This window comes from Heterodontus francisci, chromosome 5, assembly GCF_036365525.1.
Source record: "Heterodontus francisci isolate sHetFra1 chromosome 5, sHetFra1.hap1, whole genome shotgun sequence".
NCBI lineage: Eukaryota > Metazoa > Chordata > Chondrichthyes > Heterodontiformes > Heterodontidae > Heterodontus > Heterodontus francisci.
In genome coordinates, this window is record NC_090375.1 from 148,374,900 (window position 1) to 148,402,219 (window position 27,320).

Consider the following 27,320-nt stretch of genomic DNA (forward strand, 5'->3'; position numbering starts at 1 on the left):
GACCAGGTGAGAAAGAGGTCTAGGGTTCCCTTTCAGCCTTCGCTTAGTCTTACTGTAACTGGGTTTTATTTTTAAACACTTTTTTTTTTTAGCTCCCCCTTTGGTGAATCCTTGTTCACTGCTTTCCAATTATAAAGCAAAGAAACAAGCACAAACAGGCTTAGGTTTAAAGAAGAAAAGTTGAAATTTATTAAACAAACTCTAATTCGGTTAACGCCTACGGATACATGCAGCGCTCCATGCTAGCATACATATGTGATACACACATGCAAAAAGAGAAGAAAAATAAAGTGGAAAGGTTTGAGGCAATATCTGAAGAGTTGTTGTTATGGTTCTTCGAGCTCACTGTAGAGTCCTTGATTGTAGATAGATCTTGCTTTTCGCTGGGGCCCAGTATCCTTCTTAAATCTTGTTCGCTGTAGGAGACTTTTCTCTATTGGGGTTCATGTGTCTTCAGTAGATTCAGAGGTTTGTGAGAGAGAGATAGGAGCAGACAGGAGAGAGATCTTCTCAGTCCAGGAGCAAACAGACTTTTTGCCCAAATTGTTTGTACAAATTCAAAAAACTCAGGTTGCCCAGCAGGCTAGTCATGTGACTAGCTGGTTTGACCATGTCAGTTTGCGTATTCAGTCATCTTAGCAGTCAACCTGGAATGCGAGCTCCCCCACCTTCAATGTCTGGTGATCAAAAGTCCATTGTGGGTTGAATGTCAGCGAATGGCTGCTTTGTCCTTCCAAACACTGTCTGCTAATATGCAAATATCTTTTCCAGCCACGGCTGATCTGTTTAACAAGTCCTTTCTTCACTCCAGTAACAGTTTAAAATCAATGTTCATGACAAAATTAATGTGCCTCATTCTTGGCAGGTGGGGACCTAGCATGACAAAAGTCACAGAATCGTTACAGCGCAGGAGGCCCCCATTCGGCCCATTGTGTCTGCGCCAGCTCTCCGAATGAGCAATTCACCTAATGCCATTACCTTACCTTTTCGCCGTAACCCTGCACATTCTTCCTTTTCAGACAACAGCCTAATTCCCTTTTGAATGCTTCCACCACACTCTCAGGCAGTGCAATCCAGACCTTAACCACTCGCTGTGTGAAAAAGCTTTTCCTCATGTTTTTGCTTCTTTTGCCAATTACTTTAAATCTGTACACCCGCCCCCCACCCCTGTTCTCCATCCTTTCAAGAGTGGGAACAGTTTCTCTCTATTTACTTTGTCCAGACCCCTCATGATTTTGAATACCTCTATCAAATCACCTCTCAGCCTTCTCTTCTCTAAGGAAAACAGTACCAACTTCTCCAATCTATCTTCATAATTGAAGTTCCTCATCCCTGGAAACATTCTCATGAATCTTTTCTGCATTCTCTCCAATGCTTTCACATCTTTCCTAAAGTGCAACAACCAGAACTGGACACAGTATTCTATCACACTCCTTACTTGTGCCTTAGAGATGATGGAAAACCTCTGGGGGAGTCAGGTGCTGAGTTACTTGCCTGACCTCCACTTCTAGCCACAGTATTTGTGTGACATGTTCAGTTAAGTTTCTGGCCAATGGTGACTCTTAGGACTCTGATGGTGGGGGATTCAGCGATAGTAATGCCATTGAATATCGAGGGGAGATGGTTGGATTCTCTCTTGTAGGAGATGGTCATTGCCTGGCACTGGCGTGGTGCAAATGTTACTTGCCACTTATCAGCCCAAGCTCAAATGTTGTCCAAGTCTTGCTGCAAGGAGGCATGGACTGCTTCAGTATCTGAAGAATTTCAAATGGAACTGAACAACAAACATTCCCACTTCTGACCTTATGATGGAGGGAAGTTTATTGATGAAGCAGCTGAAGATGGTTGGGCCAAAGACACTACCCTGAGGAACATCTGCAGTCATGTCCTGGAATGGAGATGATTGACCTCCAACAACCACTACCATCTTCCTTTGTGCTCGGTATGACTCCAGCCATTGGTGAGTTTACCCCCACCCGATTCCCATTGATTTGAATTTTGCTAGGGCTCTTTGATGCCTTTACTCGGTCTAATGCTGCCTTGATGTCAAGGGCAGTCACTCTCACCTCACCTCTGGAATTTAGCTCTTTTACCCATGTTTGGATCAAGGCTGTAATGAGGTCAGGAGCTGAGTGGCCCGAGCAGAACTCATACTGAGCATCAGCGAGCAGGTTAGTGGCAAGTAAGTGGTGCTTGGTAGCACTGTCAACAACCCCTTCCATCACTTTACTGATGCTTTTAGTGGATAGGACATATTTGGGTAATTATTCCAACTTTGTCGGGTTACTGTTAAAATAATATCTTGGTCTTAGCGTCCAGGGTAACGGCTGGCTCCAACTAAAATATTAAATCTCCAAAAGAAAGCAAAAGCTGAGATGCTACCTAACCTGCTGACTATTTCTGGTTATGTTTCTGTTCTCTTTCAAGCCTTGGGTGTCTTTTCGTTCTCAATCAGGCTCTTGAACTGTGTCTAAACACACAAAGAAATTATAAGGCATTTAATAAAAAGCTTCTACAGGAAAGAAATGCCTTTAAAGTAAATTTAGTAAGGGAGAAATTCAAAATATACATGGATAATACAAAACTCATACAGGTGTGTTTGTGCCTGCATGACTTCAAAAGAAGTTCAGGTAGTTTATCTGGCTGGATTTTCTCATTTTTAAATTCATGCTGCTGGTCCCTTATTAAGTTAAAACTACACAGGTACATCGGGCGGAATAGATTCTATTACTTTATCTGCTAATGATTGATGAGCTGCAAATTATTTAAAATAAACACCTTATTGCTTGAGTCAAAGTGGCAGCCAGGAAAATTTCTGTATTCACACATGGAAGTACTTAATATGTAAAATGTGCAATCCGTTGCATCCCAAATCCTGGTTTTCTTGCAGCAGGATAATCAATACATTGCACTTTATAATAGTTACTGACAACAATTCTTCAGCTTTGATTAAAAAATCTAATACGGCATGAGAAATATGTGGCACCACAGGGTGCAAGATATGGTTTCCTGATGAACTACACTTGGCAAGCAGTTTAAATATAATGAATTGTTTCTTCCTCCTAAATGCTTCAATGGTTACATCTGATCAGCAGCCTGAAGGAAGAAGATGGTTGGTAACGTCTTCGCAGTCCGACATACTAAGGATCAGCAAATCCTTTTATGCTGGGCTGTACGACGCGAAGCCCACAGACAGCAGAGCCTCCCAGTCCTTCCTGTCATCTATTACAGAGGTCTTAGATGACAGCAGGAGGGAGAGATTGGACAAGCCGCTAACTCTAGACGAGCTGACAAAGGCCGTCGAGTCCTTCGAGACGAGTAAAACTCCCGGGAGCGATGGCTTACCGGTCGAGTTGTACTCGGCCCTGTGGGACTGGGTCGGCCCGGACCTGCTGGAAGTATACGAGAGTATGCTCCTGGCCGGCAGCATGTCAGAATTCATGAGGAAAGGCATCATCACCCTCATTTACAAGCGGAAGGGGGAGAGGGCAGAAATCAGAAATTGGCGGCCCATCTCACTGCTTAATGTTGACTACAAGATTCTGTCCAAAGTCATAGCCAGTCGAGTCAAATCTGCTCTGGAGTTGGTGATTCACCCCGATCAGACCTGTACTGTACCCGGCAGGAAGATCTCTGATAGTCTCGCGTTACTGAGGGATACGATCGCCTACGTACGGGACAGGAGGGTGGACACCTGCCTCATCAGCCTGGACCAGGAGAAGGCTTTTGACAGGATATCGCACACCTACATGATGGACGTGCTTTCCAAAATGGGGTTTGGGGAGGGAATCTGCAATTGGATCCAACTGCTCTACACAAACATCAGTAGCGCAGTCTCAATCAACGGGTGGGAATCGGAAAGTTTCCCGATCAAATCTGGAGTCAGACAGGGCTGTCCTCTCTCCCCGGTCTTGTTTGTTTGCTGCATTGAACCCTTTGCTGAGTCTATTAGGAAGGATGCGAGCATAAGAGGGGTGACAATCCCAGGCAGCGGAGGCACTCAGGTTAAAACCTCCCGGTACATGGATGACGTCGCCGTCTTCTGCTCGGATCCGCTGTCCGTGCGCAGACTGATGAACATCTGCAACCAGTTCGAACTGGCCTCGGGAGCCAAAGTTAACCACGGCAAGAGCGAGGCCATGTTCTTTGGGAACTGGGCTGACCGATCCTTTGTCCCCTTCACCGTCAGGTCAGATTACCTGAAGGTGCTGGGGATATGCTTCGGAAGGGCCGGAGCGTGCACCAAAACATGGGAGGAGCGAGTAGCCAAGGTACGACAAAAGTTGGGCATGTGGGGGCAGCGATCTCTCTCCATTGTGGGTAAGAACCTGGTCATCAGGTGCGAGGCGCTCACTTTGTTGCTGTATGTGGCGCAGGTCTGGCCCATACCCCAATCCTGCGCTGTGGCAGTCACCCGAGCCATTTTCCGCTTCATCTGGGGATCTAAAATGGACCGGGTCCGGAGGGACATGATGTTCAAATCTCTGGACAAGGGCAGGAAAAATGTACCCAATGTAGCCCTCATCCTGATGACCACCTTCGTGTGCGGCTGCATCAAGCTGTGTGTAGACCTCCAGTACGCAAACTCCAAGTGTCACTACGTGCTGAGGTTCTATCTGTCCCCGGTGTGGCAAAGGATGGGCTTGGTCACATTGCCACGGAATGCTCCATGCAGTTGGGCCGTGCTGTACCACCTATCCTTCGTGGAGCAGTTTCTGCAAGAAAACACCTTTGACCACCGATCCATCAGGCAGTCGTCTGCACGGAATGTCCTCAAGGCCCTACGGGAAAAGGAGACGGTGGATCCTGTCGGATGGTTCCCCAAGCAGACCGTCAAAGTCATTTGGCGGAATGCCTCATCACCAGAACTTTCAAACAAGCACCAAGACGTAGCTTGGCTGGTGGTGAGAAGAGCCCTCCCCGTCAGATCCTTCATGCACACCCGAAGTCTCGCCCCCTCCGCACAATGCCCCCGCAGTGGCTGTGGTGGGGAAGAGACGGTCGCCCACCTCCTCCTGGAATGTGTCTTCGCAAAGCAGGTGTGGAAAGAGATGCAGTGGTTTTTGTCGAGGTTCATCGCAAGCAGCTCTGTAACACAGGAGTCTGTGCTCTACGGGCTGTTCCCAGGGACGCACACCGAGACAAACATCACCTGCTGCTGGAGGACTATCAATTCGGTGAAAGACGCCCTTTGGTCTGCCCGAAACTTGCTGGTCTTCCAGCGCAAAGAGTTGTCCACCACCGAATGTTGCAGACTGGCACATTCCAAGGTCCAGGACTACGTGCTGAGGGACGCACTAAAGCTTGGGGCAGCCGCAGCAAAGGCTCAATGGGGAAAGACCACAGTGTAAGATCCCCCCACCAAGCTTAACTGAGGGGCTGGATCCATGGGAAACCCCTCGAACTGTATCGGAGAAATTTTGTGTGCTGTAAATGTAAAAATGTATATGGCATGACAATGAAATGGAAGGGTTGTGAGGCAACTCATGATTGTATAGAAGGTAACTGATCACCTTTGCACTGTCTGTATTCTTTGACTTGATGCTGTTTTAAACTGTTTGGGAATGTAATTTTTACAGATTTTTATGAATAAAGTATATTTTGGAAATAAATAAAAAATCTGATTACATGCTCTTTGATCAACATTTTCCCAAATACACACATACATAGAAGTGAGAACAAACCAGGAAATGAAAACATTTCCTTACCTCTTTGTCTATTTAGTGGTCAGTTTGTACTTGTGGGGCAAAGATACAAGAAAGCAGCAGGGAACCTGGGCTAAGTGCACCAACAGCAGCTGGGACACTGGAGAAAACGCACCAACAGCAGCAGGGGCACTGGAGAAAACGCACCACAGCAGCAGGGACACTGGAGAAAGCGCACCAACAGCAGCTGGGACACTGGAGAAAGCGCACCACAGCAGCAGAAACACTGGAGAAAACGCACCAACAGCAGCAGGGACACTGGAGAAAACACAGTAACAGCAGCAGGGACACTGGAGAAAGCGCACCAACAGCAGCAGGGAAAAGGTAAAACACAGTAACTGCAGCAGGGACACTGGAGAAAACACACCACAGCAGCAGGGACACTGGAGAAAGCGCACCAACAGCACCAGAGACACTGGAGAAAACGCACCAACAGCAGCTGGGACACTGGAGAAAACGCACCAACAGCACCAGAGACACTGGAGAAAACGCACCAACAGCAGCTGGGACACTGGAGAAAACGCAACAGCAGCAGGGACACGGGAGAAAATGCACCAACAGCAGCTGGGACACGGGAGAAAACGCACCAACAGCAGCTGGGACACTGGAGAAAACGCACCAACAGCAGCAGGGACACTGGAGAAAACGCACCAACAGCAGCAGGGACACTGGAGAAAACGCACCAACAGCAGCAGGGAAACAAGAAAACACAGTAACTGCAGCAGGGACACTGGAGAAAACACAGTAACAGCAGCAGGGACACTGGAGAAAACGCACCAACAGCAGCAGGGACACTGGAGAAAACGCACCAACAGCAGCTGGGACACTGGAGAAAACGCACCAACAGCAGCAGGGACACTGGAGAAAACACAGTAACTGCAGCAGGGACACTGGAGAAAACACAGTAACCGCAGCAGGGAATCACAGGAAAACATAGTAACAGCAGCAGGGACGCTGGAGAAAACACAGTAACTGCAGCAGGGACACTGGAGAAAACACAGTAACTGCAGCAGGGACACTGGAGAAAACACAGTAACTGCAGCAGGGACACTGGAGAAAACACAGTAACTGCAGCAGGGACACTGGAGAAAACACAGTAACTGCAGCAGGGACACTGGAGAAAACACAGTAACTGCAGCAGGGAAACACAGAAGATGTAGGAAAAGCTGTTGAAAATAGGCTACTTCAGCTCCTACCTTGCCATCTTCTGAACAAATTCCAATATGCTCTCCACTTTCATCCAAGCTAACTTGATTCACCTTCACAGAGCTCTGAAATGCAGCAATTAAAGCACAACATGTCACTGCTCATTGTATCCTGAACATAGGTGTAGTAGTCTCATTAGACAGCTGCTTTGGGCAGGAAAGAAATAACAACAGTTCAATAGAATATCTTTCAAATGACAATAAAAAATGAAAGATTTTTATCTCGATGTCAGAGTTAAAAGTACTCAAAATTGGACACAAATTATGCTAAACATTCGAGCAGACTCTCACTTAACAGTTCATTATCTATGTACAAACTTCAAATCCCATCATAGCAGTTTGAGAATTTGAATTCAATTTTTAAACAAATCTGGATTGCTGTTACTAGTCGATTGACTCTGGAGCTGTTGGACTGACGTTCAAAACCAAACTGGTTTATTGATGTCGTTTAGGGAGGGAAGGCTGCCATTCTTACCCATCTGGCTGATATGTGACTTCAGACCCACACCAATGTAGTTGACTCTTAACAGTCCTCTGAACTGGTCTAGCCAGCCTTGTTGTATCAATTAGGGATGGGCAATAAATACCAGCCTTGCCAATCAGGACGAACAAAAAAAAAAAATTCTTCCCCACATAAGGCCTTTTTAATAATTCTTTCATGGGATGTGGGCATCGCTGGCAAGGCCAGCATCTGTTGCCCATCCCGAATTGCCCTTGACAACTGATGGCTTGCTCGGCCATTTCAGACGGCAGTTAAGAGTCAACCATATTGCTGTGGGTCTGGAGTCACATGCAGGCCAGACCAGGTAAGGACGGCAGATTTCCTTCCCTAAAGGATATTCAGTTTTCTGACAATTGAGGATTGTTTTATGACACCATTACTGAGACTTGCTTTCAATTCGAGATTTTTTTTTGTTAACTAATTGAATTTAGATTCCACCAGCTGCCATGGTGGGATTTGAACCCATGTCCCCAGGGCATTAGCCTGGGCTTCTAGATTATTAGTTTAGTGATGTTACACCACCGTCTCTCCCAAATAGATTTAGTTTAGAGATACAGCACTGAAACAGGCCCTTCGGCCCACCGAGTCTGTGCCGACCATCAACCACCCATTTATACTAATCCTACACTAATCCCATATTCCTACCACATCCCCACCTGTCCGTATATTTCCCTACCACCTACCTATACTAGGGGCAATTTATAGTGGCCAATTTACCTACCAACCTGCAAGTCTTTTGGCTTGTGGGAGGAAACCGGAGCACCCGGAGAAAACCCACGCAGACACAGGGAGAACTTGCAAACTCCACACAGGTAGCTAATGCTATTCCAATAAGTACATCATAAAATAAATATCTGCTCAGTTTGCAAATAGAATAAACTGATCACATTTGGCATTGAATATAGGCTTTATTCCCATTAGAAGATGCTCAAGATCTTGGCCTGAAAATATTTTTCCATGTGATTATCCCATCGGCACAAATATTCTTAGGAATTTCTGGTACAACTCCCCCAAAAAGGTCAGTAGGATAATCTAGTGCGTGGAAGATCTAGATCAGGAAAGTTTGGTCTCTGCTGGCTTAACAGACTGCAGCCTGGTAGCTTGGAGGAGAGGTGGAGTTTTTTTTTTAAACACAGTGAGACTGTGGAATGCACTTAGTAATTGAAGAGACCAAGTCAACATTTAATAGGTTAGATTGGTGTATAAAGGAAAGATGCGATATATAGATATGGGAACAGATTGGGAACATAAGATTAGGACGAATGCTCATGTAGACGATAAATATTAACTTCAGCTCTTTGGTGTGTGATAGCACCATATAAGTTTCTTCCACAATCTCGGCCTAGGCATGGAGAAAATGAAAAATTACCAGGGTTCGCACACGTCATCATTATCTAAAGACTCCTGTTTATAAAGTGTGTTTTATGGATAGGGGTGAGGAGAGGGAACTTTCCTCTGTGCACTATTTGCAGCCAAATATAAATATGCTGGGTAGAATTCCCACACTGGATGCAATCGGCAACCCAAGCACAAATTGAGCTAGTTTTGAGAATTGTATTCTCGCATTTTCGCTCAAACTTATTTGCATATCACCAAATACAAAATCTGTCTGGAACCAGCACAATCGAGCAGCGTTTTAATATGTTAAAAATTGCTTTTAAAATATTCCTTATATTTAAATTTAATAATTTAGCCTTGATGCAGTTTAATACAACTGAAAATGGGTTTATTGCAAAGTATTTTTAATCACAATGTCAACCCAATCACCTGTGAATAACTAGATTTTTAAATTACTGAAAATGACTTCAAAATATACAGAACCATTTTCTAGTTATATTGGAGTAGTGTAGTCAGTTTCTTAGTAAATTTTTTTTTTTAAACTTACAATGTTCCTATTAGGGGCCTTGCACCCAGATGAACCAGTTAATTCTTTTTAAGAGCCTCCTTGAAGGCCTGCAAACGAGCACAATTAGCAGAAACTTCCAATGGTGATTAATTCATTCTGGGGTTGTGATCAGCTTTGTGGGCAGAGCCAGCATCCAGCACGATGCTTTATTAGATTAGTGCAAAAGACCACAGAAACTTGAGTTCTGCTGAATGCAGTTTGCACTTCTATGATATTTTGCACCGATTACACCAATTTCCTGTGAATAGAGCTGTGAAAACTACTGCAACTGAGTGGACATTCTATCTTTTTTTAAATAATGAGCTCACAATTTTACTACAAATTTTGAGGAGAAAACATAGCTCACAAGATGAGAAAAGGTTTAGGCTCAATTCTAATACCATTCACAATCAAACTCTAATCTACACATGAAGAATAATCACTGGGGTGAGATCCATAGACTGTCACTACCTGTGTCTCAAGTGTGAACTGCACAGATCTACATTGAAATTACATCATGGAAATTGACTGTGAAGCCCAATCAGATCACGTTGATGTTTATTGGCTACATGTGCAGGAGTACTAATTCCGTGTTTCCATATCCCTTTATCACCCCTTTCCTTCAATCAGCTATCTAACCTATTCTTGAATGCTGACATGGTCTCTACTTTAATCAGTACATTGCACAGCCTCACAAGCCTGTGTAAAAGAAGTTTCTCCTGCTCTCTCCTTAAATACCTTACATGTTGATGAAGCAACAGAGAAGGTACATGAAGACAATTATCATATAACATGAAGAAACATTATATGAGTATGGTACTATCCTGAGATACAGTTCAGTAAAGTACTGTTTAAAACACAGCTGGCAGCCCAAAATAACCCAACAGAAAAGAAAGTCCAACACAAACTGACGTCAGAGTTCAATTGCACCACGTGTAGAACCAGCAATACAGGTGGTAAGAACTTACTGAAATGATATTGCCAAGCAAATAAGTGACCCTCCTGAAGGCACTGCCAAGACACAAATGCAGTCAGCAGATAGCAGCTTATCAGGCTTCCAACTAACAAGATTATATGTCTTTGCTTCCAAGCCCACTTACTGGATCTGCAGGTAAACCCAAAAGAATGGTTCCCAGTCATTTCAGTCTAAGTGAAGCAAGACTTTGCATTCTACCAATTGGGCAGAATATTAGAAGTCAGTGGGATATGGGTGACGCTGGCAAGATTGCATTTATTGGCTGTCACTAGTTGCCCTGAGAGAATTAGGATTTCAACATGGGTGTGAAAATGGAGTCACATGTAGGCCAGGCAAGAGTCACAGGTTCCTCTCCCTGATGGACAGTAGCGAACTAGTTGTTTCTTTTATATATCTAGTTTCAGGATGTGGGCAACGCTGGCAAGCCTGGCATATATTGCCCATTCTTAATTGAGAAGGTGGTAGAGAACCAACTTCTTGAACTACTGTGCCTGTGTTGTGAAGGAGTTTGTTAGGTAGGGAGTTCCAGGATTTTGCCACTGCTGCTTTGATTATTTTACGTAGTACTAATCCACAAATCACCAGATCTACCAAATTCAACTTGCCATGATGGGTTTTCAACTAAAACCCTGGATTGCTAGTCCAGTACTATACGCTACTATATCCATTATATGCCGATATGCATGCCGCATGTACTAAGCTGCAGTTTTAACTCTGGTCCCACACTACAACTGGGTGCATTATTTTGAAGAATGCTCTTGGATACATGAAAAAGATTTTGTAAAGCTACAAAATGCTAGAAGTAGCACAGGAGTGTGGTGTACTGGAGTTCCACTTTGTTGCAGCACAAAGCTATGGCAAGTGTGTGCCTGCAATGGCCCTCAAACTGATTTCCCAATCTCACCTGTGCTATTGTAATAAGGTAATGAATGGAGACCTCCATTTTTCACAACGACAAAGGAACCACTGTCATTAATATGAGTAGACTGCTAAACTGCAACATTAAATTTGTGGATTTGTTACTCCACTTTTAATTGAAAGAGATGATGATACTTTACTTCATTGATTAATGGGCACTTATTACTCATGTGAAAATCTCCATGAATAGAAATGTAGTTTTTCTTCCTGTATATGGCAGGGATCTTGTCCGGCTTGCATGTTGAACAGATTCAGATCTTCGTTTAGGGAATAGTCAATGGTATAATTGGATAAAATATTAAAAGAAAGAACTTGCATTACATTGCACCTTTCACGGCCTCGGGACATTCCAAAGAATATGAAGTGCTTTTGAAGTGCAGTCACTGCTGTAATGTAGGGAAACATGGCAGCCAATTTGTGCACAGCAAGCTCCCACAAACAGCACTGAGATAAAGGACAAGATAATTAGTTTTTATTTTAGTGACGTTGGCCAAGGAACAAATTTAGGCCAGGATACCAGGCAGAACTTCTCTGCTCTTCTTCCAATATTGTCATGGGATGTTTTACGTCCACCTGAAAAGGCAGTCGGGGCCTCGGTTTAACGTTTCATCTGAAAGACTGCACCTTCGACAGTGCAGTGCTTCCTCAATACTGCACTGGGAATATCAACCTAGATCTGCTCAAGTCTCTGGAATATTGTGATGGCGGTGTCTGGGACATTGCTTGTAAGGTATGATTCTGTGAGTGTCACTATGTCAGGCTGTTACCTGACTAGTCTGTGGGACAGCTCTCCCAATTTTGGCACAAGCCCCCAGATGTTAGTCAGGAGGTCTTTGCAGGGTTGACTGGGCTGGGTTTGCAGTTTTCGTTTCCAGTGCCTAGGTCAATGCCGGGTGGTCCGTCTGGTTTCATTCCTTTTCTTAGACTTTATAGTGGTTTGATACAACTGAGTGGCTTGCTAGGCCATTTCAGAGAGTACTTCAGAGTCAACCACATTGCTGTGGGACTGGAATCACATCTAGCTCAGACCAGGTAAGGACAGCAGATTTCCTTCCCTAAAGGACATAAATGAACCAGATGGGTTTTTACAACAATCGACAATGGTTTCATGATCACCACTAGACTAGATTTTTTTCAATTCCCGATTTATTAATGGAATTCAAATTCCACCATCTGCCGTGGTGGGATTCGAACCCATGCCCCCAGCGCATTAGCATGGGGCTCTGGGTTATTGGTCCAGTGACATTATCACAATGCCACTGAATGGAACCAACTGAGAGCAGTCTCACCCAGTGGGGATGACAGTGGAAAAGCATTGGAGGAGGATGGTGTGATTAACTGTTTCAAAGGCTGCAGACAGGTCAAGAAGGATGAAGAGGGATAGTTTACCTCTGTCATAATCACAAAGGATGTCATTTGTGACTACAATAAGAGCCATTTCAGCACTGTGGTGGCAGCATAAACCTGATTAGAGGGATTCAAACATGGGAAAGTTGGGCATGAATTTGGGAGATAACATCAAGCATTTTGGAGAAGAAAGGGAGGTCGGAGATGAGACAGTAGTTTGCAGGGACAGAAGGGTCAAGGGTTGGGTTCTTGAGAGGGGTGATAACAGCAGATTTAAGGAGAGAACCATTAGCAATGTCAGCTAACAAGAGAGCCAGGAAGGGAAGTTGAGTAGTCAGTAGTTTAGTAGGAACAGGGCTGAGAGAGCAGGAAGTGGGTTTAATGGATCGGATGAGCTTGGAGTGGGGAAGTGGAAGATAGGGGAGAAACAAGACAAAGATACAAAGTCAGTGATAAGGAAGGGGGAGCCTTACAGCATGTTAGGCCTGGTGGGCTAGGGGAAGTGAGGGAAGTGGCAGAGGCAGCTGACTGGATGGTCTCAATCTTCGTGACAAAGAAATCCACAAGCTCCTCGCGCTTGTTGTTGGACGTGTGGGTGGAGGAGACGGGGGAGTGGGGCTGAAGAAGATGTTTGCAGCAGTTAAAAGAAGCCGGGGGTTACCCTTGCATTACAGGTCTATCCTGGGAATACTGAACCCATTATTGGTCCCATAAATTGGGCTGCTCAACCCCACTGGCTCTGAACATCCCATAAATGGCACTGCTCAACCCAGCCATCATTTAGTTAATTTTATTGTAGTTTAAGAAATCAGAAGACAAGGATATTCTAACAGATAGCAGAATAAGGCTTAGTTCTTATTTATAGGTGATTTGACAGATGGTACTCAAAACTCAGCTTGAACGTTAATCATATTTGACATGAATAGTATGCTGTTACCATACATTATTGGAAATATATTAATTATGCTGCCAGTTGAATTTCTGAGTAAACATCATGAGATGCACTGGTCTGTCAATGAAGAAGTTCATGTTAGTTTAGCTCTTTCAGTATTAACAATATCCAGTTTGACAATTAAGGAACTTCTGAAATAAAGACTATTACTAGTGTATTTACCATTGGAATCCCGTGCCCTTCCTCCCCAGTGATTTGCTCCTTTTACAAATAAATTCATTCCAACAAAACATAAAATCTCAGAAAAAGGTTATTAGACATAGTCAACTTATCGTGGCTCATCAGATGAGCAAAATTTCAAGAGCTTCGGATTTTCTGAATTCCAAGTGCAAACAGAACTGTTCGGTGCACGAAGACTCTCAAACTGACATCAGTGTGTGATGGACATTTAAAGCACTGTTGAGGTGACAGAAGGCCACAGCTATAAATGGATTGCTAGCTGCAGAAAAATATTACATTATGCATCACTCCTAATTACACGCAGCTAGAAATTAATATATTTCATCAGTAAAAGCAATCCATTGGTCTCATCTGAGTATGCTGGCTCATTCAAGTACAACAGCTGCAATTAATTTACTGAGGGAGATGGTTACATATCAAGTGAAACTGCTACAAATGCTGAACTCATTTCTCTGGTTAAGCTCAAGTCTCTCAATATTTTGGATGAGACCACTGACTCAACATAGGGACTAAAATGTCACACTCTTAGTTCCAAACTATGACTGTACTACTTCACTCAGACTCTCATCCCAAAAACCAATCTAGTGAACTTTCACTGTACCACCTCCAAGACAAGTATATCTTTCCTTAGATATGGAGACCAAAACTATACACAGTACTCCCGGTGTGGTCTCACCAAAGCCCTATACAATTACAGCAACACTTCCTTATTCTTGTACTCCAATCCCCTTGCAATAAAGGCCAACATGCCATTTGCCTTCCTAATTGCTTGCTGTACCTGCATGTTAACTATGTGTTCCTTGTAAGTGTGCACCCAAGTGCCTCTAAACAGCAACATTCGACATTTAGAAGTTTCATGCTTTTAAAAAAAAATTCTGCTTTTCTATTCTTACTACCAAAGTGAATAACCTCACACTTCTCTGCATTATACTCCACCTACTGTGTTGTCCACTCTCTTAACTTGCCTGTCTCTTTGTGTCCTCCTCACAGTTCACCTAGCTCTGTATCAGCAAACTTAGATACATTACTCTCAGTTTCTTTGTCCAAGATATTAACATAGATTGTAAATAGCTGAGGCCACAGCACTGATCCTAGTGGCACTCCACTAGTTACAGTCTGCAAACTTGAAAATGCCCCATTTACCCTGACTCTTTCCTCTATCTATGCTCATATATTACCCCCAACTCCATGAGCATCTTGCATATCAACCTCTTGTGTGGCACCTTATCGAATGCCTTTTGGAAATCTAAGTGTACTACATCTACTGGTTTCCCTTTATCTACCCTGTTAGTTACATCCTCAAAAACTCTAATAAATTTGTCAAAAACAACTTCCCTTTCGCAAAACTATGTTCACTTTGTCTGATCATACTATGATTTTTAAGTGCATAAAGAAGTCTTTAAAAATAGATTCCAGCATTTTCCTGATGACTGATGTCAGACTAACTGGCCTGTTGTTTTCGGTTTTCTCTCTCCCTCCGCTCCTGAATAGCAGAGTTACATTTGCTAATTTCCAATCAGCTGGGGCCATTCTAGAATCTAGAGAATTTTGGAAAATCATTAACAATTCATCCACTATCTCTGCAGCTACCTCTTTTAGAACCGTAGGAAGTAGGCCATCAGGTCCTGAGGATTAGTCCCTCAAGTTTCCCCAATACTTTTTCACTGCTGATATTACCATCTTGGTTACCCTCTATTTCTGGTATGTAATTTGTGTCTTCTACTGTGAAAACAGACACAAAATATTTGTTCAACATCTCTGCCATTCCGTCAGTCCCCAGGATAATTTCTCTAGTCTCTGCCTCCAAGGGACCAGCATTTACTTTAGTTACTCTCTTTCTTTTAATATACTTGTAAAAATACTTACAAACTGTTTTTATATTCCTGGCTAGTTTACCTTATTCTATTTTTTCTCATCAACTTTTTGGTTGCCCTTTGCTGGTTTCAAAAACACTCCCAATCCTCAGGCTTACTACTATTCTTTGCAACATTATCAACCTATTTTAATCTAATGCTATCCTACCTTCCCTAGTATTCCAAGGATGGATCTTTTTTGCTTTTTAATGGAATGCGTTTTTGTTGAACATTTTAAATTGTTTCTTTAAATGTTGCCCACTATTTATTTACCGCCGTACCTTTTAGTCTACTTAGCTAATCAACCTCAGCCAGCTCTCCCCGCATACCTATGTAACTGGCTTTGTTCAAGATTCTTACTTGGGACTGGAGTATGTCGCCTTCAAACTTAATATGGAATTCAATTGTATTATGATCACTTTTTCCCAATGGATCTTTTACTATGAGGTTACTAATGTATCCTGCCTCATTGTACAATCTAAAATAACTTTATCCCTAACTGGTTCCACAACATACTGTTCTAGGAAACTGCAACAAAAGCATTCAACAAACTCATCTTCCAGACTACCTTTGCCAATTTGATCTATCTAGTCTATATGTCTACTGTAACAGAAAGGAAAATAAGAAAACTACTTATGATGATATCCCACCAATAACGGAAAAGCAAGCTTTCCTCACCCCACCAACTTTGGACTGAATAAGGAAAGGGTACAGATTACCACATCCAGCTTCATTTCAATGGTAGCATTTTGTACCATCTGTGTCTGCATTTTACACTGGTTGACTGTGGTGGCCAATCAAACCAGTATGCTAAGAAAAACAATTTAAAAAATGTACTTTAGCTAAAGCTATGCAGGGCAGATCACTCATTGCTCTCTTGCTAACAATTACCAGGCACATTTAATTCACCTGTGACTTGCATTATTTCGTTATAATTTTAAATTAATTAGTGTTCTCATCCAGGAGTAACATTTTTTGAAACTGTTCGAAGTGTTTTTAAAAAATTATTTTGAGATTATACTATTTACAATAAAAAACTTAGAGTGAAAATGGCTTGCATTCAGCAAAATATATGTAGAACACTATCAGAAAACATGGTCCAAACACTCCAATAAATTCCCACTTTAATCCTGCAACTCCCTACCAATTGGGCAGAGGGAAAACAAGCGGTAAATCTAAATACCTCCTTATTTTTACTTAATTTCTCAAGTTTATTATGCAGGATCTCTTGTCTCTTTTCTATGCCATTATAATTGGCACATTCCTTTGTCCTTTCTATACATCTGTATTATCATGCTGTTAATCCGCTATATTGCTCATTTTCTGTTCAGCAGTTTTCAGGTCATTTAACACATTAATTCCATCTCTGACTGATGCATTTGTTGGTTCTCACACTGCCCCCCTCCCCTTCTCCTGCACAAGCTATTTTTCCTACTTTACTAAAATGCTGCTTATTTCATAACAGTTAGTCTGATGATTAATACATACCAGAAATGTTCCCCTACATTATAACAATGACCACATCTGAAAAGTGCTTCATTGGCTTTGGGACATCCTGAGGTCATGAAAGGTGCTATGTAAACACACATTCTTTGTTTCTTTCAATAAAGCATTGCAGATCTCTGGACACTAGGTGGCACTATTGCACCTCCAAGTGGATCTGCTGTTTCTTCACGCAAATTTGTAAGCAACTTGCTTTTTATTAATTAAAAATACATTAAAAATATCGAGTCCTATTATTTCTTCTCACTATTCCCTGTAAAGCACTAACAAAACCTTGTAGCTTTGCCACATTAAAAGTGCAATCCACCTCACTCCTCCCTTTTCCATGCTCCTGACTATAGCTCTGGCTAATTGGCTATGTCCACTTGCTACTTGCTGTGCCCTGCTAATTGCCTGACAGCATGCCCCACCACCCATTCACCGTGCCATCTGGTTCCAGATTATTTCTGGCTCTTACTATGCTCTTCCCTATCCTGCCCCTAATAAGTCAAGGCTCTTGACATATGCATCAGTGTTTGCAGCATTTATAGTTGTTTGAGTGGAGTGTTGGGCAACATTTTTTCATTACTCTCACAAAACCATGAGGAACACGATGTGGCATCTGCTAGCAATCTTCTAGAGGCCTGGGCATAGTGCACACTGCCTCCAAGTGTCATATCTGCTTCCTGTAACATATCTTTTGCTGTGAAACAGCAATTCCTCCATCGCACAATGAGCAATGCCATGGGGATATAAACAAAATATATTATACATAATACCTGCTCCTTCCAGTAGGAGAGAGACAAGATACCTTTTATGATCACTGTAATAACTAAAGTTGATTTGATGGAAGTCAAATCACTTTGTTGCAAAAATATAACTAGTGCAGAATTTATGAGAGTCTTGACAGTCAAACCCTAAACTTAGTCTGCAAAATAGAGACAAAAAACCCTTAAGCATGGATTTTCAATTAGGAATATTCCTAGCTATTAGGCGAGCCTTTTATAATCACATACTTTTTGGCAAAGCCATCTCTCTCAGCATCCATCATGCTTCCACTGCTTGGATATCCAACAGAAGCCAGAGTAATCAATCAGCTAATGGGTCATTTGTAAAGCTTGCCTTGCTAACAAATAGGTAATTGATTCTTTTGCAAATTTTGCATCCCCACGGAAAATCTGCTTTGAAAGGGTGTACTGTAAGAGAAAAAAAAATACACAGTAACTGAAAGGAGAGTGAGTGGCTGGGGGTTGAGGGAAGAAAGAGGGTCTTGTTCAAAGACGAAGTAAATAACTGGTGGGATCTTATAGTGCAATAGGTTTCTGATGAGTTTTATCGTGCCACCAGCTGCACACCTTCGAAGACATGTAAACAGCCTCATTTATATTAAAGCTACTGCTGAGGTTGACAGATATAATTGGTATTAAAAAAAATGTAACAATCACAATTTAAATTTATTTGGGAGATTATTCGACTAGATATCAGGAATTTCTTTAACAGGAAAAGCAAACAAATAGTTGCAATTATATAGCATGATTTCAGATCCTCAGGGCATTCCAAGCCAATGAATTACTTTTTGAAGTGTAGTCGCTAGGGTGTTGTATGCAACATGGACAGACAATTTGCATACAGCAAGCTCCCATAAATGAGGTAAATGATTAGTTAATCTGTTTTTGGTGGTGGTGGTGGTGGCTGAGGGAATACATGTTGATTTGACACTGAGAACTCCCTGCTCCTTAGTGAATAGTTCCATGAGATTTTAATGTTTACCTTCAGGCAAGGTTTAATTTCTCAAACAAGAAACTGCACTTCCGACAATGCAGCCCCACCTCAGTATTGCAGGGAAGTGTCAATCACGATTACGTGCTCAGCTCTGTAGTGCGGCTTGAACGCACAGTCTTTTGATTCAGAGGCGAGTGCTATAACTAAGCTAAGGCTGACACTTAAACCTATGAAGTCTAGTTAAAACACAGATAACTGTGTTACAAGTTATTTACCAAGGTTGAACACAAAGAAACTGCTGAAAAAAACAGCTACAAGAAGCAAAATTTGGAACTAATTCATCACCAAGAGAAATTAAAACTTATCATCCAAGTAGTGCAATACAAGTCTGGATTTGAGGTATTTTAACTGCTCTTACATTGATATTTTAATTTGTAATCTGGAACCACAGCATTTGTGAACGGGATCCCAGCATTTATGCTATTCAGTCCATTGAGTTGGGTCTGAGTCTGCTGAACTATGGTATAGGGATTTAAGGCAGAAATGCCAGGAGCCAAGTGCTGCATGTCCTGCTCCCGGAATCACAATCAATATCTAAAAACAGCTTTAGTCATCACCATGGAAAGAAAAGGTGAGACTGCTTGGCACTCAAGCAAGTATGTTTTCTCCTGTAACAAAATACCTTAGAAATGAAATGTTAAACTGGGACCTGCCCCCTCAGGTAGATATAAAAGATTCCACAGCACTATTCAAAGAGTAGTAGTGGAGCTCTCCCAGTGTCCTGACTAATATTTATCCCTCAACCAACCCCTAAACCCATATGATCTGGTCATTTATCTCACTGCTGTTTGCGGGATCTTGCTGTGCATAAATTGATTGCCACCTACATTACAACTGTGAATACACTTCAAAAGCACATCATTGGCTGTGAAACACTTTGGGACATCCTGAGGTTGTAAGGGGTGCTATATAAATGCTAATTCCTTCTTTTTAACAACGTTGGATGGAACGTGGCCAAACTCCAGGACTGCCAGGCCACATGCATGTAAAATTAAACTGCTTAGACAGGGAGTCTTAGCTTCAAGGAGATAATCTATTTGTTTAAGCTGTAAACGCTGATTAATTCTAGGGGCAAAGGAAGTAGCTTGGAGGAATAATCATAACTAGCAGTGCAAAGGAGCTAGATTAACATAGATAGTTAAATGTCAGGATCACTAAACTACAATTGAGTGTAACTCTGCTGATGTTAATGCAGCTTCTTCGCACCATTGTACTGAGCAACTGCTCCCAACCAGTTTCTTGGATGGAGCTAAGGGCAACACTTAGAAATATTTTTAAACCAAAGCGCTGCAATTTCTGACAACTGTTTGATGATTTTAAAGGTGGAGGGGTATTTGATGGTATTGCCCCTCTTTTAATGAACATGCTGAGATGAGCAGAGCAATATATTGCCTAAATAACTGCTTGGAGCATGCAACAGCTTGTTCTTTCGAACCATTGCACTTCTGCAGTACCAGTGGAGAGATTGTATAAAACAAAAGCCTAAAAGATTACACAAGGATGTCACTCAGGCTGCACTATTATAACTATCTTGATGCATGCTCTTGTACCTATTTTTATCACATGTGGTCAGTTGAGCTGCAATACATAACAGGATGGTTTGGAATGTTGAACTGCACTATTTATTCTGGCATGGCTTTGCTTGCTTCAACTGGAGATTAACTGAATAATGCAGAGCAGGAGAGAAGCAATTCACACCTCCATCCCCAGCTCTGCTTCTAGCAAATGCTGGATCCCTGTTGCCTCATCAGGGAGATGTGCCCTAGGCACTCCCCTTTAAAATGGTTACCAAGGACTTCAGCCGAGCACTTTTGTTTCTGGAGAAGTTAACTAGGTAACCAACTCCTAGTTTTCCACTCCCTTTCACATCAGCTGTTGCGGATACATAAAGGCAAATGTTTCCTCTCCCTTTGAGGGAAGCTTCTTGTGACATATGCATTGGTGACCCAACTTGCAATGTCGCCATGCTGCCCTTACCTGCATCTACTGCAAATTGCTACATTGGCCAGGGTGCAAGTAACTATTTTATCTGGTGGGGGAACCCAGAACAAGAGGGTATAATCTTAAAATTAGAGCCAGGCCATTCAGGACTACAATCAGGAAGCACTTTTTCACACAAAGGGTAGTTGAAATCAGGAGCTCTCCCCAAAAGGCTGAGGACACCGGGAGAACTGAAGCTTTCAAAGCTGAGATTGATAGATTTTTGTCAGGCAAAGGTATCAAGGGGTATGGAACAAAGACAGGTAAAAGGAGTTGAGGTGCAGATCAGCCAAGATATATTGAATGGTGGAGCAGACTCAAGGGCTGAATGGCCTACTCCTGTTCCTGGAACTGGGTGCGAAGTTTTTACTCAACATTTAGATAACGCTATTTAGTGAATCCTAATTCCATATGCCTTGGTGAATGTTCACTGGCTTTGATAGTCAGCTTTCAGTAACGTGCGCCAGGATGACAAATGGTTTCGTTACTTATTTTTAGCGACTAGGAAATTATCCTATGCCTCTGTCCCTCCCATCTTCAATGAGTGACAGAGTATTACAACTTGAGAGCTTGTTCTAAACTCTAACTATTGTCTGAATTTATTTTACAGAAGATAAACAGTGAATAACTAATTGTAATATAATGTATTTAAAGGAGAAATCCTTCTATCTCGGTCCTCAAAAGGAAAATAATAAAAGGTTACAGTCCAACACTAAATAATTCTTTTACAGACTACTCTGATGTAAGTAGTGTTTCTTCCATTATATTTCTTACCGCTGTAGGAGCCAATACTGCCATAATCTATTTTCCTCAAAATTCCTAACTAACTCAAAAATCCAAACATCTAGAGCTCCTAATTTTCCCTCAAGCAGCTGCAGGGACTTCATGGATTTGAATAACTAATCCACATCCAAAAATATCATACAGGTAAATAAATAGATTACATGTCCTTTGTTTGTTTGAAAGTAGATTCTCTCCAAAGCTTCAGGAAGGAGCCAAACAAACCTTGAAACACATGAATCAACTCAAGCTTGGTATACATCCTCGCCATCGACTTTTTCTCTACTACAACTATTACTCTTTTTCACCCTAATCGTTCCCTGATATACTCATCTCCACTCCCTTAAGTCCAAGGAATGCAGACTTGAAAGTCTTTGACAAGTAACTGGTTTAACTATTCATGGCCATATCTGGCTAGACCACTTAAGTCATTATCGGTGTTATGACCAGGTGAGATAGGGGGTCTAGGGGTTCCTTCTCAGCCTTTGCCTGGTCTAACCATAACAGGGTTTAATTTTTTAAAAACCGTGCTTTTAGCTCCCCCCCCCCCCCCCTCCCCCTCAGTGAATCCTTGGTCACTGCTTTCCAATTGTAAGGCAAAGAAATCAGACAGGTTTTCTTAGATTTAAACAAGAAAGGTGGAAGTTTATTAATCTTAAACTCTAATTCGGTAATGGTTACGAAGACTCAACACGACCACGCTATCATGTGTACGCGATAAACACACACGCAGGTAGAGACAGAAATAGTAGAAGGATAAAGGGGAAAAGTTTGAGGCAATAGTTACAGTCCTTTAAGTTCAATGTGGAGTCTTTGGTTGTCGGTAAGTCTTGCTGTTCGTTGGGGCCCAGTGCACGCTTCAATTTGTTTCAATGTAGGAGTCTTTTCTCTCTTGAGGTTTAAGTGACTTCAGTGGGTCTGGAGACTTGTGAGAAAGCGAGAGAGTGCCAGCCAGGAGAGAGGCTGTCTTGTTCCAGGTTCTGTTACAATCTGCCGTCTGTGTCTTCAAACTTTCCTGTGAACACAATTCAAACCTCCAAGTTGGCCAGCAGGTTAGCCATGTGACTAAATGTTTTCAACAAACTCTTGCGTTTGTGGATTTCAAAGCCCTCGGCAGGGGAGGGTGTAGTGCTGTCTCTTACACCGACAAGATGTGGATCACCATTGCCCAGACCAATCTCTGTTAATTGAATCAGTGAGCAATTCTTTTGTCTCTCCAAGCACTGTCTCTTAGTATGCAAATGTTCTTCCAGCCACTGCTGATTTCTTTAAACAAGTCATCTCTTCAGTCCAGCAACGGTTTAAAATTGATTTTCATGTGACATAATTAATATGTCTCATTCTTGGCAGGTGGGGATCTTCATGACAATTGGGCTGTGCTCTCCATCATTAAAACTGCCCACTATTCTTCAAATATCATCCAGGAAGGCAAAGATAACAACCAGCTTCTCATCTCCATGACCAACCACTGTCTTAAAGCACTCTCCCCGCCTCCTCTACCCTCAACTCGTACAGTAAGTGCAATGAATTAATGGACCTTCTCTGTTACAAACATTGAGACCATCTGATCAGCTGCCTCTGCTACTTCCCTCCCTTCCCCTAGCCCACTGGCCTACCTACTTCCAAGGTTTCCCCTTGCCTTAAACTGGAATTTGCATCTTTCCCTGGTTTTCTGTCTCACCTCATTCCTTCTCCGAGTTCATCTTGCCCTTGAGACAAACGTCTTGCTCTCTAAAACCTATCCCTACTAAAGTGCTAACCACTCAACTTCCCTCCTGGTTCCTATGTCAGCTGCCCCCTCACCTTAAAACAGTCTTCTATAGGCATATAAAGGCATACAAATAGGAGAAAGGTAGTAAGAGGAGGGGTGGGGCTGATTAGGGACCAAAAAGGGGATCTCTGCATGGAGACAGAGGCCATGGCTGAGGTACTAAATGAGTACTTTGCATTTGTCTTTACAAACGAAGATGATGCTGCCAAAGCTATAATGAAAGAGAAAGTAGCTGAGACACTGGATGAGCTAAAATTGATAAAAATTGACAAAGGGGTACATAAAGTTGATAAGTCACAAGATAGTGGAAACAGAATCTTTAAATATTTTTAAGTCAGAGGTAGATAGATTCTTGATAAGCAAGGGGGTGAAAGATTATCGGGGGTAGGCGGAAATGTGGAGTCGAGGTTATAATCAGATCAGCCATGATCTTATTGAATGGTGGAGCAGGCTTGAGGGGCTGAGTGGCCTACTCCTGCTCCTAATTCGCATGTTCGTAAGAACTAGATGGGATGCATTCAAGGATGCTGAGGGAAGTAAGGGTGGAAATTGCGGAGGTACTGGCCATAATCTTTCAATCCTCCTTAGATGCAGGGGTAATGCCAGAGGACTAACGAATTACAAATGTTACACCCTTGTTCAAAAAAAGGTGCAAGGATAAACCCAGCAACTACAGGCCAGTCAGTTTAATTTCGGTGATGGGAATGCTTTAAGAAATGATAATCAGGGACATTAACAGTCACTTTGACAAATGTGGATTAATTAAGGAAAGCCAGCATGGGTTTGTTAAAGATGAATTGTGTTTAACTTGATTGAGTTTTTTGATGAGGTAACAGAGCAGGTTAATGAGGGGAATGCAGTTGATGTGGAGCACGTGGACTTCCAAAAGGGATTTGATACAAGTGCCACATAACACACTTGCCAGCAAAGCCGAAGCCCATGGAATAAAAGGGACAGTGGCAGCATGAATACAAAGTTGGCTGAGTGACAGGATACAGAGTACTGGCAAACCATTGATTTTGGAATGGAAGATGATACATAGTAGGGTTTCCCCAAGGGCCAGGACTCGGACCACTGCTTTTCTTGATCTATATTAATAGCTTACACTTGGGTGTACAGGATACAATTTGAAGATGTCACAAAACTTGGAAGTATTATGAACTGTGAGGAGAGTGATGGACTTCAAGAGGACATAATGGGCTCGTGGAATGGACGGACACGTGGCAGATGAAATTTAATGCAGAAAAGTGTGAAGTGATACATTTTGGTAGAAAGAATGAGGCAAGGAAATAAAGGGTATAATTCTAAAGGGGGTGCAGAAGCAAAGGGACCTGAAGGTATATGTGCATAAATCATTGAAGGTGGCAGGGCAGGTTGAGAAAGTGGTTAATAAAGCATTGGGGATCCTGGGCATTGTAAACAGAGCTATAGAGTATCAAACCAAGGAAGTTATGATAAACCTGTATAAAACACTGGTTCAGCCTCAAATGTGTCCAACTCTGGGCACCGCACTTGAGGAAGGATGCGAAGGCTTTAGAGAGGGTGCAGAAAAGATCTGCGAGAATGGTACCAGGGTTGAGGGACTTTAGATATATGGACAGGATGGAGAAGCTGGGAATTCTCTCCTTAGAGAAAGTTGAGCAGAGATTTGATAAAAGTGTTCAAAATCAAGAGGGGTCTGGAGAGTAGATAGAGAGAAACTATTCCCATTGGTGGAAATGTCGAGAACCAGAGGGCACCAATTTAAAGTGATTGGCAAAAGAGCCAACAGCAACATGGGGAAGAACTTTATTACGCAGCGAGTGATTAGGATCTGGAATGCACTGCCTGAGAACGTGGTGGAGACAGATTCAATCATGGCTTTCAAAAGGGAATTGGATAAGAACTTGAAGAGAAAAAATTTGCAGGGATACAGGGAAAGGATGGGAGAGTGGAACTAATTGAGTTGCACTTGTACAGAGCCAGCATGGACAGAACAGGCCGAATTGCTTCCTTCTGTGCTGTAACCATTCTATGATTCTATGAGAAATCTGCCATCATCGCCCCCTCCTCAAAAAAAGCCACCATTGAACCCTCTGGTCTTGCAAACTACCATTTCATCTCCAACTTTCCTTTCCTCTCCAAAGTCCTTTAATATGTTATAATCTCCCAAAAACATGCCCGTTTTCTTACAAATTCTTGTTTGAATCACTCCAATTGGGTTTCCGCCCCCTCAGCTATTTACAATCCATATTAATAACTTAGATGAAGGGACCGAGAGTAATGCATCCACGTTTGTTGATAAGACGAGGTTAGGTGGGAATGTAAGCAGTGAGGAGGACACAAAGAAGCTGCAAAGAGATATAGACTGGTTAATTGAGTGGGCAACATGGTGACAGATAATGTGGGGAAGTGAGATCATTCAGTTTGGGATTAAGAACTGGAAAGCAGAATATTTTTTAAAAGGCGTGAAACCTTTAAATGTTGATGTTCGGAGGGACTTGAGTTTATTTGTACAAGGAACATAGAAAGCTAGCATGCAGGTACAATTAGGAAGGCAAATAGCATGTTGGCCTTTATTACAAGGGAACTGGAGTACAAGAACAAGGAAGTCTTGCTACAACTGTATAGGGCTTTGTGAGACTACACATGGAGTACTATGCGCAGTTTTGGTTTCCATATGCGAGGAAGGATATACTTGCCTTGGAAGTGGTACAATGAAGGTTCACTATATTGGTCAGTGAGATGAGAGGGTTGTCCTATGATGACAAGCTGAGTAAACTGGACTTATACTATCTGGAGTTTAGATGAATGAGAGGTAATCTCATTGAAACATAGAAGATTCTGAAAGGGCTTGACAGGGTAGACACAGAGGTTATTTCCCCTGGCTGGGGAAATCTAGAACACGGGGGCACAGCCTCAGGATAAAGGGTTGATCATTTAGGATTGAGCTGAGAAGTTTCTTCACTCAGAGAGTTGTGAATTTTTGGAATTGTCTACCCCAGAGGGTTTGTTTAGAGATACAGCACTGAAACAGGCCCTTCGGCCCATCGAGTCTGTGCCGACCATCAACCACCCATTTATACTAATCCTACACTAATTCCATATTCCTACCACATCCCCACCTGTTCCTATATTTTCCCTACCACCTAACTATACTAGGGGCAATTTCTAATGGCCAATTTACCTATCAACCTGCAAGTCTTTGGCATGCGGGAGGAAACCGGAGCACCCGGAGGAAACCCACGCAGATACAGGGAGAACTTGCAAACTCCACACAGGCAGTACCCAGAATCGAACCCGGGTCGCTGGAGCTGTGAGGCTGCGGTGCTAACCACTGCGCCGCCCTGTGGATGCTCCATCCTTGAGTATATTCAAGGCTGTGATAGACAGATTTTTGATCTCTCGTGGAATCAAGAGATACGTGGAGCAGGTGGGAAAGTGAAGTTGAGGCAGATCAGCCATGATCATATTGAATGGCGGAGCAGGCTCGAGGGGCAGTATGGTCCACACATGCTCCTATCTTATGTTTTTGAGGCACAGTACCAAGAGGGCTTTTACCAAAGTCAAAAATGATATCCTCGTTGACTGTGACAAAGGTAAACTATCCCTCCTCATCCTGTCTCAGCCTCTGGCATGGTTGGCGACAAAGGTTTACTGCAACGCCACTCCATCATCGTCGTCCAGCTATGTGGGACCGCACTGGCTGCGACAAATAGGTACAAACTAATCGAGGCAACAGAATCATCTGCAACAGCTTCTCTTCTCAGTCTTGCATCATTAGGTCTGGTGTTCCCCAAGGGTCTTACTTGAACCCCCTCCATTTCCTCATCTACATGCTGTGCCTCGGCAACATCATCTGAAACCATGGTGTCAGTTTCCATGATACACAGATCTACCTTTCCTCCACCTCTCTTGACCCCTCATCTGTCTCTAAATTGTCTGACTGCTTGTCCAACATCCAGTGTTTGATGAGCAGAAATTTCCTCCAAATAAATATGAAGACCAAAGCCACTCTCTTCA

General features: G+C 42.7%; 1 protein-coding gene across 2 annotated transcripts in view; it reads right to left on the minus strand.

Moving 5' to 3' along the window:
* The window catches only part of vps41 (VPS41 subunit of HOPS complex), a 197,715-nt gene that overhangs the window by 135,777 nt on the left and 34,618 nt on the right, over positions 1 to 27,320 (minus strand). For both annotated transcript variants that reach the window (XM_068032225.1, XM_068032224.1), the window contains exon 5: positions 6,902 to 6,976. In XM_068032225.1, the coding sequence (XP_067888326.1) occupies positions 6,902 to 6,976 (75 nt within the window). The remainder of the gene's footprint in view (positions 1 to 6,901; positions 6,977 to 27,320) is intronic.